General features: G+C 40.0%; 1 protein-coding gene across 2 annotated transcripts in view; it reads right to left on the reverse strand.

The window, feature by feature from the left end:
- Nucleotides 1-14,616, reverse strand: part of traf1 (TNF receptor-associated factor 1) — a 56,942-nt gene that overhangs the window by 20,764 nt on the left and 21,562 nt on the right. The window contains exons 2-4 of one of the 2 annotated variants that reach the window (XM_072240047.1): nucleotides 11,095-11,328; nucleotides 8,847-8,931; nucleotides 5,878-5,976 (exon numbers count right to left, since the gene is read on the reverse strand). In XM_072240047.1, coding sequence (XP_072096148.1) covers nucleotides 5,878-5,976; nucleotides 8,847-8,931; nucleotides 11,095-11,303 — 393 coding nt within the window. In that variant the 5' untranslated portion in view covers nucleotides 11,304-11,328. Of the gene's footprint in view, nucleotides 1-5,877; nucleotides 5,977-8,846; nucleotides 8,932-11,094; nucleotides 11,329-14,616 lie in introns of those variants that run through there. The other variant, XM_072240048.1, reaches the window with a different exon arrangement.

Below are 14,616 nucleotides of genomic sequence, written 5' to 3' on the forward strand. Positions count from 1 at the left end.
AACAGTTTATGTAAAACACATATTAGACAATAGTGTTCAAATTTAAATTCCATTGTGTCAGTATATACTTGGTGCCCTGTGTATGTAAGACACTCAAGAGCTGGAAGAATTCTGAAGAGAATAGAGAGACATGCGAGTTGTATGACACCAAAATGACCTCCTTGGCTCAACACGTCCATGTCATTCTTTGTGCGATGAACAAGTGTAAGACAAAGACTTCTTACTGGTAAGTACATAAATTCAGAGTTGGAAATGATGGCAATCCCAAGCTATCTTATTATATATTCCAAAATCCAAAAAATTCCAAGATCCAAAACACTTCTGGCCCCAAGCATTTTGGGCAAGGGGTACTCAACCTGTACTTTCTTCAGCACCTCATCTATGTTGCCACTTTCAGTAACTATGGACTTAAATCCCACGATCCTTTTGTTTTTTTTCCAGAGATCCAGCAAGGAAAAAGACCTTTCAGCCTATTGGCTCTACAACATTCCTCAGTGCCCTACCATTAACTGTATACAGTACATCCTATTTATTTCTGATTCTTGAAATGCCTCATCTTGCACTTGTTAAGGTGAAATTCTATCTCCTAGCGGTCCACCCAACTCCCTATCTTATCTATATCAGGGATAGGGTTTCCCAACCATATTTATGCCATGGACCAAAATATTTAAGCAAGGGGTCCGTGGACCTCAGGTTGCAACCCCCCCCCCCCCACCTTAGACAATCTTCCTCACTTATCCTTAACTTGTGTCATTCACAAGTTTATTAATCATAACTCCTGCATTTATACCAAAATTGTTAATGTGTGTCACAAAAAAACAGGGGTTCCAGTCTACTTTAGATTTGTCAAATGCTATTCTAATGTCATATCATCATTGTCCACTGACCCACCATCAACCTTTGTTGTTACCTGCTCAAAAAACTCAATTTGTGAGACAGGATTTCCTCAACACAAAGCCATGTTGATGATCCCAGATAAGACCCTGCTGTCCCAATTATATACAAATCTTATCCCTCAGAATGTTTTCCAATAATTTCCCTACCACTCACGAAAGGCTCACCATCTTGAAGTTACCGGTATACTTTACAAAAGAATTAAACACTTGGGAAATGTGTCTAGAAATTAGAGTTCCCCTTTGCTGGTGCACTAAACACATGCTGAATGTAGTGTTAATACCAAAGCTAATTCCTAGAAAAAAATACACACTTTGGGGAAAAATATGTGAAAAAAGTGTAATGACATTCAGTGCATAAATTAATTCACATGTGGGCTTCCAGCTGATGTTCTGGTGTTGTGTGCTGTGGTTTCCATTGGGAACTCTATGCATTTGCCTTGAGAGGCACAGCTGACCACTGGGAACAAGTCAGAACACTCTCCATGGTGGTCAAAATGAAGTAGACATATAGACCATCACTGAGAGAAGGGAAAGGGTGAAGGAGTAGGAACATGTTGATCTCCAGCATGTCTGACTTCCGCACCACATGATAAACTGCCCTGACCAGCCACAAGTGCCTGCTGGCTCTTGCAAGATCAGAATTGGAATCAGGTTTATTATCACTGTTCAAAGTAAAATTCATTATCAGAGTACATATATGTCATCACATAAAACCCTGAGATTCTTTTTCCTGCAGGAATACTCAGCAAAACTATAGAATAGTAACAGTAAACAGGATCAATGAAAGAGCAAGAGCATAGAAGACAAAAAAACTGTTGAAATGCAACTACAAGTAAACAGCAATAAGTAACGAGAGCATGAAAACAAGATAAAGAGTCTTTAAAGTGGGATCATTGGTTGTGGGAACATCTCAATAGATGAGTGTAATTATCCTCTTTTGTTCAAGAGCCTGATGGTTGAAGGGTAGTAGCTGTTCTAGAATCTGGTGGTGCAGGTCCTAAGGCAATTGTACCTTCTGCCTGATGGCAGCAGCGAGAAAAGAGCATGGCCTGGCTGGTGAGGATCTTTGATGATAGATGCTGCTTTCCTATGACAGCATTTCATGTAGATGTGTTCAATAGACGGGAGGGCTTTACCCGTTATGCACTGGGCCGAATCCACTCAAAGGCATTAGTGGCTGTAATGTAGCCAGTCAATACACTTCCCACTACACACCTTAGAAGTTTGTCAAGGTTTTTGATGTCATACCAAATCTCTGCAGTTTTCAAAGGAGGTAGAGGCACTGTTATTCTTTCTTTACAATTACATTTATATGATGGGTCCAGGACAGGTCCTCTGATATAGTGATACTCAGGAATTTAAAGTTACTGACCCTCCACCTCCAATGAGGATTGGCTCATGGACCTCTGGCTTCCCTCTCCTGAAGTCTACAATTAGCTCCATGGTCTTGCTGACACTGAGTGACCACTCAGCCAAATTTTCAATCTCTCTCCTTCCTGCATGCTGATTTATCATCACCATTGATACGGCCCTCAACAGTGGTGTTATCAGTAAACTTGAATACAGTGTTGGAGCTGTGCTCAGCCACACAGTGGCAGGTGTAAAATGAGCAGAGAAGGAGGCTAAGCACACAGCCCTGTGGTGCACCTGTGCTGATGGAAATTGTGGAGGAGATGGTTTTGCCACTGTCATATGTCATGAAATTTGTTGTTTTGTGGCAGCAGTGGAACACGGACAAGACAAACACATTATTATAAAGGTTACTATAAAAAACCCAAATAAATAGAGCAAACACCAACAGGCCAACGTTGAGGCAACGTACATAGTTTCAACATTGTACATTGAGAGTACAATGAACGCACTCCATTGTACTACATACTGTGGACAATTGGTGAAGGGAGCTCCACTATATGATGCCACGCTGACGTGAGCTTGAGAGATGCTATGTGCAAGAGGGACATTCATGTGACAGTGGAGATTCATTAATTGCTTCAATCTCAAATCTAATGAAAAAATCTGAGTTAATAGCGAAGACCACAGTAGTAGGGGAAGTGTGTGCTGCACAACTAATGCTAGGCAAACTTCAGCCACGCCGAGGTGAATAACAGTTCAATGCCTATATCAGTTCTCTGACAGGCACTGATTAACATGGAATTAATAGCAGCCTGAACAAAAGAGCTTTCATGAGCACTATGTGCATGAAAGACATATGCAAACAAAGTCGATTTCTAGGCGTTGGTGTTTTAACGTTGCAAGGAAACAAGTAAGACTATTGATACAGTGCCTATATAAAGTGTTCACCCCAACCCCTATGGAAATTTTCATGTTTTATTGTGTTAAATTAAAGGCATCCGTTAGTCCTGCGAGACCATGGATCTGCGCCTGGAAAGTCTTCACTCTCCAGAGCGCAGGCCTGGGCAAGGTTGTATGGAAGACCGGCAGTTGCCTATGCTGCAAGTCTCCCCTCTCCACGACACCGATGTTGTCTAAGGGAAGGGCAAGGGCCGATACAGCTTGGCACCAGTGTTGTCGCAGAGCATTGTGTGACTAAGTGCCTTGCTCAAGGACACAACACACTGCCTCGGCTGGGGCTCGAACTCATGATGTTCAGATCGCTAGTTGAATGCCTTAACCACTTGGCCACATTGAATAACAATGGATTTAATTCGGCTTTTTTGACACTGATCAACAGAAGAAGATCCTTTCGTGTCAAAGTGAAACAGATCTCTACAAAAGTGATCTAAATTAATTACAAATATAAAACACAACATAATTGATTGCATAAGTATTCACCCCCTTCAAGTCAGTATTTAGTAGATGCATCTTCAGCTGCAATTACAGCCTTTAGTCTGTGTGGATAGGTCTCTATCAGCTTTGCACATCTGGACACTGCAATGTTTCCCTATTCTTGTTTACAAAGCTGTTCAAACTCTGTGGGACTGCATGGGGATCATGAGTGAACAGCCCTTTTCAAGTTCAGCCACAAATTCTCAATTGGATTGAGGTCTGGACTCTGACTTGATCACTCCAGGATATTAACTTTGTTGTTTTTAAGCCATTCCTGTGTAGCTTTGGCTTTACGCTTGGGGTCATTATCTTGTGGGAAAACAAATCTTCTCCCAAGTTGCAGTTTTCTTGCAGACTGCATCAGGTTTTCCTCCAGGATTTCCCTGCATTTTGCTGCATTCATTTTACCCTCTACGTTCACAAGCCTTCCAGGGCCTGCTGCAGCGAAGCATCCCCACAGCATGATGCAGCCACCACCATGCTTCGCGGTAGGGATGGTGTGTTTTTGATGATGTGTGGTGTTTGGCTTATGCCAAACATAGCGTTTAGTCTGATGGCCAAAAAGCTACATTTTTGTTTTGTCAGACCGTGGAATCTTCTTCCAGCTGATATCAAGAGTCTCTCGCATGCCTTCTGGGAGATTTCATGTGAGTTGTTTTCAACAGTGTCCTTCTCTTTGCCACTCTCCCATAAAGCTGTGACTGATGAAGCACCTGGGCAACAGTTGTTGGATGCGCAGTCTCTCCCGTCTCAGCCACTGAAGCTTGTAACTCCTCCAGAGTTGTCATAGGTCTCTTGGTGGCCTACCTCACTAATCCCCTTCTTGCACGGTCACTCGGTTTTTGAGGATGGCCTGCTCCAGGCCCATTTGCAACTGTGCCATACTCTTTCCATTTCTTGATGATTGACTTAACTGCACTCCAAGGGATATTTAGCGACTTGGGAATTTTCTACTATCCATCTGCTGACTTGCGCTTTTCAATAACCTTTTTGTGGAGTTGCTGGAGTGTCCTTGTCTTCATGGTGCAGCTTTTGCCAGGATACTGATTCACCAGCAGCTGGACCTTCCAGATACAGGTATATTTTTACTACAATCAATTAAAACACCTTGACTGCACACAGTTCTCCATTTAACTAATTATGTGACTTTAAAAACCAATTAGTTGCACAAGTGATGATTTGGTGTGTTGTATTAAGGGGTGGGGTGAATACTTATCAATTATCGTGTGTTTAATATTTGCAATTAATTCAGATCACTTTATAGAGATCTATTTTCGCTTTGACATGAAAGGGTCTTTTTCTGATGATCAGCGTCAAAAAAGCCAAAATAAATCCACTGTGATTCAATGTTGTAAAACAATAAAACATTAAAAACTTCTGGGGGAAAGGTGAATACTTCCTACAGGCACTGTATATAAAGATTGCATAAACAGTTCTATAAATATGAGGAACAAAGATGCACAATTCCAAGCTAATAATCAGTAAAAAGAAAAAAAATACATAGAATGGACTTTTAGATGCAAGGGACTGCAGGTGCTGGAAGGTAGGGCTCAACCTTGCAAGTGGGACATTGAAGATTAAAATCATTGGATGTTATGATGAGATTTTACAGTCTTTATAAGAGCATTAGTCTGACAGCATTTGGAGTATTGTGAGCCGTTTTGGTTCCCTTTTCTATGAAAGGATGCGCTGGCATTGGAGAGAATCCAGAGGAGGTTCACCAAAATTATCTTGGGAATGAAAAGGTTAATGTAGGAGAAGCGTTTGACGGCTCTGGGCCTGTACTCGCTGGAGTTTAGAAGAATGAAGGAGGAATCTCATTGAAACTTATTGAATATTGAAAGGTCTAGACGGAGTGAAGGTGGAGAGGATGTTTCCATTATTGGGAGTGTCTAGGACAAAAGGGCCCAGACTCAGAATAGAGGATGATAAGTTTTTGATTAGTAAGAGCACCATAGGTTGCAGGAGAATGGGTTTGAGAGGGGAAATAAAGCAGCCACGATTGAATGGCAGAGCAGACCTGATGGACTGAATGGCCTCATTCTGCTCCTAAGTTTTATGGGCCTTAGGAAACAATGAGGCTCTTCACCAATCTTTTGGGACATTATATTAATTTATTTTCTTTTTACTATGCTTTAATTTGACACCTGACAATTTCATTAAACTTCGAAACTTCACTATTTGTAAAACCCACCTCATAATTCTTCATTGTGCTTTTCCAGGTACAACCAGGATTGATGCAATGAACTTTCAAATCTAAGATCTCCTTGGATACTGCAGCATCACTAAATATCTTTAAATAAAAAAAAAATTCTTTAAACATCCTAAAACTGGTTTGAGAGCACTGAGTATGTTTTCTTCTAAATCAGTTCTCCAAAGGTCTTAAGTAAAACAAAATAGCTTTTCATATTCAAACAGCCAATCATATTATGAACATTTATATATACACCAGCTGAAGATTCTATTTGATGAAAATAACTATTTCCCCTTTTGACAACAAAGAGCAGTTAAAATGTGGCCACCTTCAACAGAATTACTTTTACTTGCATTTCCTTAAAATATTCCCAAAGCATACTTGCACATTTACATCTTAACTTTAGATAAAATTAAAGGAAATAATGAAAGAGCTTCTATTTGGAAGAACACGACTAAAGATGAGAGGATTCAAGATCTCAGTAGGTAAAAGTTACATGGCATTAATTATATAACAGGAGATTTCAGGAATAAATGAAACTACAACAGTAATTTTACACAGAGGAGTCAGAGTTGTACAGAACCAGGCCCTTTAGCTCTCCATATCCATGCCAATCATCACACCTATCTATAATAACCCCTTTTGCCTGCATTAGTTCCTTATCCATCTATGCCCTGCCCATTCTAGATCTGTCCAGTTACCTGATAAATATGTTATTGATACTGCCTCCACAACCTCTTTGGGCAGGTCAGTCTAGAAACCAACTACTACTCTTTGCATGAAAAATTTACCCTTCATGGGCACTTTAAATCTCTTCCCTCACTTTAAACCCACGCCCTCTAGTTTTAGAGACCCTTACGATGGGGAAATAGACTCTGCCTTTCTACCCTATCTATGCCTCTCATAGTTATATACACCTCTTAACACATCACCTCTCAGTCTCCTGCATTTGAGGGAAAGGAGTAAGTTCAAAGGATTTGTGTGGGGCAAGTTTTTTTTAAATAAAACAAACCGGTGAAGTGTCTGGAATGCACTGCTGGTAAAGGCAAACATATTAGTGGTCTTTAAGAGTCTCTTTGATACCCTCACTAATGTGCAGGAAATGGAAGGATACGGACATCATGTAGGCAGAAGAGATCAGCTGGGCATTTGATTACTAATATAATTAGTTAGGTATGACGTTGTGAGCTGAAGATCGTGGTCCTGTGCTGTTCTGATCAATGTTCCAAACTCTATATACAGCATAAAGCTTTCTTTAAACCAGAACAATTCAAATATTTTTTTCTTCCCAATAAAAAGTGATGTACACAAAACACTGGAGGAACTCAGAAGATCAGGCAGCATCTATGGAAGAGAGTAAACAGTCGATATTTCAGGCTGAGACCCTTCATCAGGGCCAATATTAACTGGAGCATTCAACCATCTGTGAATGGGTGAATTTATACCAGTTGGAAATGGGTTACCGAAATATAATTGATTACTTGTTAGTTATTATCTATTATTTGCAAATATATGCAAATCAATTTTTAACAACATACATTTTTAAATGATTGCAATTTGTAATGTCTTCCTTTACAATAGAAAGAGTGAAAGCTTATAATAGCAGCTTGGGGCTAAGTTCTGATGTAAGCAAAATTAACTTTGGGCAAATACAAAGTTCACTGCAAGTTCACCCTTTTGCTGGTTGACAATCACAATCTTATATCAGCAGTGAAGCTTTTAAACTTTTCTGAAGAGACTTGAAATACTGCCAGAAATGCAGCATCCTAACACAAAAAATAGCAAGCTTAGGGAATCCCTGTACGTTTCAAAATCCACTTTATAATTTAGAGTGTATCATACATGTAATGACGGGCAACAGGATGTTTCCACTCTGAAAATATCAAAATTAAACCCAAGTCTGAATTGTGAACAGAATTTGAAAAGCTTCCTGTAAAGACTGAATAAATATATTTCCTGCCTGCATTGAGTGGTGCAAGAATTCTTAGTAAAGTTACCACAACATACTTGGTCTTTACAAAGAACTGTTCTGTGATCTCAGTGTGAAGAAAATGGAAATCTTTGTTTTAAATTGGAAGCCAATGTGTGGTGTATGTATAGGTCTTATCGTCTGTCATTTCATTCACATTTTGATGACTATGTGGAATTAGTGATATTTAATTATTAACATTAAGAATTTTGAGACACTTGGGTAATTACTAATGATAGAACTGTGTTTTCATAGTGCTTATTAATATCTACACATTATCTAAGGACTTTCAGGATGTAGCTGATAAGTTGCTGCCATATAATTGCATCCCCAGAATTTCCCACATGGGAAGTTGTTGAATAATTCTTTAAACTAAAGCCTGTTTCACACTCCTTCCAGGAGAAGTCTCCATAGATTCACAGCACCATTATAGACTGTACTCTTCATATATCTAAATGGCTATATGATTTTTAAAAAAAAAATTGGCATTCAAATGTATTAAGGATTCGAATCACTAATTGCTCCCTGTCTCCTGAACTACTTTGAGAGTTTTTTTGGCTTCTTGTTAGACCTGGATTTTTAGATATCTGTAGGAGAAAAAGGCCGGCTAATGGTATAGTGGCATCCATACTGGGCTTCAAGGAAATCCAGCTGGCTCCTTGCACACCTTCCATCTGTTCTGGGTTGAATGTCGAGCTAGCAACTCAGCCTTATATAAAAAAAAGACAAAAGTGCTAAAGGAATGCTGCCTGATGCATCATGAGGCATGGAAAAGGAACAGTAGGGGAAAAAACTACTACAATAAAAGGTCAGAGGATGCCAAACACTGAAAAATGATCAAGATTTTTAAAACATCCCAATCATTAATAAATGGCAATTAGTATATTTAACATCAGAAAAATAATTCTACCTGGTTTTACATTTTTTTTCCCTGTTTTCGTCAGTACCAAAACTGCTAAACAGCAAGTTTTTGAAAGGATATTACAATAAAATTCCATACCTTTCCCAAAGCCAAAATGCTATCTTCATTTACACTCTGTGGGTCATCTTCCTTACATTTCTGACAAACTGAACTTTTATTGTATCTGTTCAACAAAAGAAAAGTATTCCTACGTAAATATTTACAACAAGCCTGCACTGCAGCAAAGATTAGAATAACCCAGACAGTGGCACGGTAGCATGGCCGTTAATGTAATGTTTTATACTGCCAGTTCTAAGATCAGGGTTCAATTCCCACCGCTGTCTGTGAGGAGTTTGCACAATCTTCACATGACTGTGTGAGTTTCTTCCAGGTGCACCAGTTTCCTCCCATATTGCAAAGACGTACAGGTCAGAGTTAACAAGTTCTTGCATGCTATATTGACATTGGAAGCATAGCGACATTTGGGGGCTGCCCCCAGCACAATCCCCAGTCTGTGTCGATCGTTGATCCAAATGACACATTTCACTGTATGGTTCGATGTACATGTGCCAAAAGAAGCTAATCTTTTTCCTCTTTTTCCTTCATGAGTGCTAACTATTTAAAGTTAGACTATTATTGCTACCCCTTATCAAGAATGAACTTTCAACAATGCTTTCTATGCAGGCTTATAAAGGGAAATTAGAAATTAATAACAGCTTGAAAGGATGCAAAATATAGAAATCTCCCTTCGGCAATAAACTTGTGTTTTCCAAAACAACTTAATTTGCAAACTGATGAGTTTTATTGAAAGTGCATCAAAATTGTGTCAGCATCTCAAAGTACCGAATCAACTGATTAATACAAATAAATGTAACATTCAGAAATTACATGAGTGGTCAAGTGGTCCCAACATTTTCTCAGTGAAAGCCCCACTTGCTGAATTCCAGTAAAATCAACACCACCTCATCCCCTCAATAAATCCCCAATGACATCTAGGGCTGCTCCTTTCATGTTCTTGGGACTGTTCAGGGGATTCTCAGGACCTGTTAGAAACCCTACAGCTGGGATAGTTGCATGATTTAATTTCACTTATTTAAGTGGAGTTTCCAAATTAAATTAAATTAATATAGTTAAAAGGTCACAGTTTGGGCTGGCTAGTGGCACAACAACATTGGAGCCGGACCCGGGAGTGGAGGTTCCCGAGTTGGAAGCTAGTCGGGTCCACTCCCGAGTACGCTTTCCATCCGTGCCGGGTTGAGTGTCGAGATCGCAACTCTACCTCGTAAAATAAAGGGAAAATACCGCGAAAATGCCCGCGTGAGCAGTGGCACACCACACACTCTCTCTCTCACTTCACGCCTTGTAAAAAAAAGCCATAAAAAAAACATCATCACAGACACGCAGACGCACACGTACAGACTCGGAAGCACACAGGCACACGCCAAAAAAAAATAAAATAAAAGGTCATATTTGAGGGGTTATGATGCCCAAGATGGGTACCTCTGGTGTAGCCAACAAAAGGCATCGCATTTACATTTATCATTTTTTAGGGGGTAGCACACAAAATATTTCAATTATTTTATACATATGCAATTCATTAAAAGTGTTAGTTCTTATTTATTCCTTCTCACTCTATAAACACAGCAGCTTCTGCAGATGCTGAAAATCCAGAGTAATACATACAAAATGTTAGAGGAACTCAGCAGGTCAGGCAGCAACTATGGTGAGAAGAGTCAACATTTTCCAGCCAAGGCCCTTCATCAGGACTGAAGAGGAAGGGGGGAAGAAGCCAGAAGAAGATGGGGGGGGGAAGGGGTAGGAGTACAAACTGGAAGGTGATAGGTGAGACCAGGTAAGGGAGAAAAGGTGGGTGGGTGGGGAAAGAGAAATGAACTAAGAAGCTGGGAGCTGATACATGGAAGAACTACAGGGCTGAAGAAGAAAGAATGTGACAGGAGAGGAGTGTGGATTAAGGAGAAGGTGAAGGAGGAGGGCAGCCAGAGGAAGGTGATGGGCAGGTGAGGAGAAGAGGAGAGCCAGAATGGGGAATGGGAAAAGAGAGAAGGGGGAGGGGAGAAACATCGATTCTTTATCCATCTCCATAGATACTGCTCAGTTTCTCCAGCATTTTGTGTGTGTTCCTTCTCAAACTGTCAATTTATAAAATAACTGATACCACAATAGCGATGTAATGACTAGACTGTTGAAACAAGTCTTTTCATAAGTCTATTTTTTAGGCAAATAATTGGCTAGCTAACAAAAGATTTTTTTCTGCATTTTCTGTGCAATTACTTTTAGTCAAGTACATAAAGTATAAAAATAGTAATGGAAAGTTTGAATTACTCACTTGATAATCCACTCGACACATGCCCAGCAATATCGATGGCCACACAATGTTTGGTATGCCTTCTTCAGGACATTTTTACAGAAACTGCAGAGGTACTTCTCCTCCGGCACATCATCACAGATATTTTGTGGGAAGCCAGAAGGCAACTCATTTTCATCGGGTGACGGTGGAAGCCCATTGCATATAAACCCGTTGGATTCTTGAGCCATTAGAAACTATGCCGCCTAGAGTTTCCTACCAAAAAGTAACAAGGTTTCTATTAATGTCTGTCGGCTGACCAAAGTAATAAGTGTCAAATGAGAACAAGTCAAGGGTTTAAGCTGCCTGAGGAGGAAGAGTAAACTTATAGTTACACTGTGTTTAAAAACTCCCTGGTATGACAAATCTGGAAATTTGTAACTTGTTTATACTAACCATATCCACCTACACTAACAAAATAACAGGGTTTCCAGTAAATGCTAATTGGTTTGTCACAGAGTTTCAATAATATCATTACAACAAAATGAATCCACTATGAAATACATGCAGTGGTCACTTTATTAGGTAATCCCTGTACCTATTAAAGTGACACTTTGTGGTCTTCTGCAACTGTACCCCATCCACTTCAAGGTTCAACATGTTGAACGTTCAGAGATGCTTTTTTGCATACCACTGCTGTGGCACTTTTTTTGAATTACAGTCACTTCCTGTCAGTTTGAACCAGTCTGGCCATTCCCCTCTGACCTCTCTCACTAACAAGGTATTTTTGTCCTCAGAAGTGCCACTGAATGATTTTTCTTTCATTTTCTCACACCATTCTCTATGAACTCCAGAGACTGTCGTCTGTGAAAATTCCAGGCAATCAGCAGTTTCTGAGATGCTCAAACCACCCTGTCTAGCACCAACAAACATTCCACAGTCAAAGTCACTTTCTCCCTCATTCTGATATTTTTATCTGTACAACAACTGACCATGCCTGCATGCTTTTATGCATTGAGTTGTTGCCACATGATTGGCTGATTAGATATTTGCATTAATGGGAAGGTTTATAGGAGTACCTAATAAAGTGGCCACTAAGTGTATCATTATAACAAAATGAAAGCACTATGAAATATTTTATAAATACAGCCATTAAAATACACAATGTAAAACCTACTCTGATGCTCCTGGCATTAAATTCATTAGTTAATAGAATAAGTTAGATACCTATGCAGTGCTGTGTAAGACTCTTGCAGTACTGTATAAATAAATAAATTTTTCATCACTCATGTCATGAAATTTGTTATTTCTTGTGGCAGCAGTACAGTGCAATACACAAAATTACTACAGTACTGTGCAAAAATCTTAGGCACCATAGATATAGATACACGAACTTGAAGCTTTCATTTAATTTCAACAAATGGACTTAAAGGGAACATAAGCACACCCAAAATCCTTCACCTCCAATAATGGAAGGCTAGGTAAAACTTTATGCAGTATTTATTCAGGTTGAGCTGGACGCAACATGTGAATTTTGTCCTCCAATCACGGAATACTTTACTTTGATTTTTTTACCCTGCTCTTTTGTTAAAAATCACATCTTAATCACAGTTCTCTATTGTTTCAACTTATTTTATCTTTGCAGTCTCTGAAAGTTTGTGCCTTACAACACTTTCCCATGGCATGCTTTTTCTCTGGCCCACTTTATTTCACCTTACATCCCGAGTTCTACTGTAGCTGACAGGAATAAAGGCCCTGTCACACATGAAAACATAAAAGAGCAAATGATATTACCTTTATTTGTCAAATGTACATCTAAATATCAAAACATACACCGCAGTGTATCTTTTAAGACACACACTTGCACCATTTGTTGGACCTGGAGAGGCAGCTGTGACTGAATGTGCTGCTGCTGAAGAAGCTGATTTTCATGATGTTTATATCCTGAGTATGTATGCCCATGACAATAAACTTGAATAGTCTATCAAAAAAGAAATAGCTCACTCTCAGTGAGTTAATGTGAGATGAAAAATTTGGAGAGAGTACTGACAATTATAGCTACATTAATAGCCTGGGGACTATTTAGATTTGGAGTAAGCTTCTTAACAGTTTTGGAAATTTATTCAGTATTACCTTTCAAAAGAGAATGGGATAAATAACAGAGGCAGAAATAATTGGCTATGGCATAGGCAAGGAGCAGAGATCAGAATCAGAATTAGATTCATTATCAATGACATATGTCATGGAATTTGTTGTTTCATGATCACCATGATCAGCAGTCACAAAACAGCCAGATGCCTTCCCTACAGGAGATTACAACCAGGTAAGCTTGAAGAATTCTCCGAAGAGCTACCCCCAGCACATCAACTGTAGAACCAGAGGAACCAACACACTTGATCACTGCTATACCACCATCAAGAACGCTTACCATGCCATCCCAAGCCAGCACTTTGGAAAGTCCGATCACCTGGCTGTACATCAATTCCTGGCGTGTAGGCTGAGACCGAAGACCACAGCGCCAGAAGTGAGGACTAAGAGAGTGTAGTAAAGGGAGGCCGGAGGAGGACTTACAGGACTGCTTTGAGTTGGTGGACTGGGCAATATTCAGAGATTCATCTTCGACTCAGAATGAATACACCACAGTTGTCACCAACTTCATTAAGACCTGTGTGGATGAGTGTGTACCTTACAGCACATAATGGATATGTCCAAATCAAAAGCCATGGATCAACCAGGAGATTCATAGTCTGCTGGGGCTAAATCTGTGGCATTCAAGGTACAACCATGGAAGGCTATTTTAAGAGTGAAAATACAATTCTGATTAAAGCTAGAAATGGAATCAGATGCAAGTCAGCTCTGGCAGGGTTTGCAGGCCATTACCTGCTACAAAACGAAACCTAACATCATCACTGGCTATGATACTTCACTCCCAGATGAGCTCAATGACTTTTATTCACTCTTTGAAAGGGAGAATAAAACTACACCTGTGCGAATCCCTGCAGTATCTGGTGACTATGTGACCTCTGTCCTGGAGGCCGATGTCAGAGTACCTTTCAACAGGGTGAACCCTTGCAAGGAGTCAGGCACTGACGATGAAACTGGTAAAGCACTGAAAACATGTGCCAACTAACTGGCAGACATGTTTAATGACATCTTCAAACTTTCACTGCTTCAGTCAAAGGTTCCCACCTGCTTCAAAAGGATGACAATCATACCAATGCCCAAGAAGAGCAGGGTGAGCTGCCTCAATGACTATCGCCCAGCAAGGACCAGGACCTGCTGCAATTTGCCTATTGCAACAAAGGGTCTGCAGCAGATGTAATCTCACTGGCTCTCCACTTGGTCTTGGAACACCTGGACAACAGGCTCCCGTTTTTTGATGACAGCTAGCATACAACACAATCATACCCTTAGTGCAAGCTCCAAATCCTGGGTGTCTGTACCTTCCTCTGCAACTGGATCCTTGACTTCCTCCTTGGGAGACCACAATCTGATTAGAAATAACATATCCTTGCTGGTGATCAACAGTGGCACACCTCAAGGATGCATTCTTAGCCCATTGCT

This window comes from Mobula birostris, chromosome 22, assembly GCF_030028105.1.
Source record: "Mobula birostris isolate sMobBir1 chromosome 22, sMobBir1.hap1, whole genome shotgun sequence".
Taxonomy (NCBI): Eukaryota; Metazoa; Chordata; class Chondrichthyes; order Myliobatiformes; family Myliobatidae; genus Mobula; species Mobula birostris.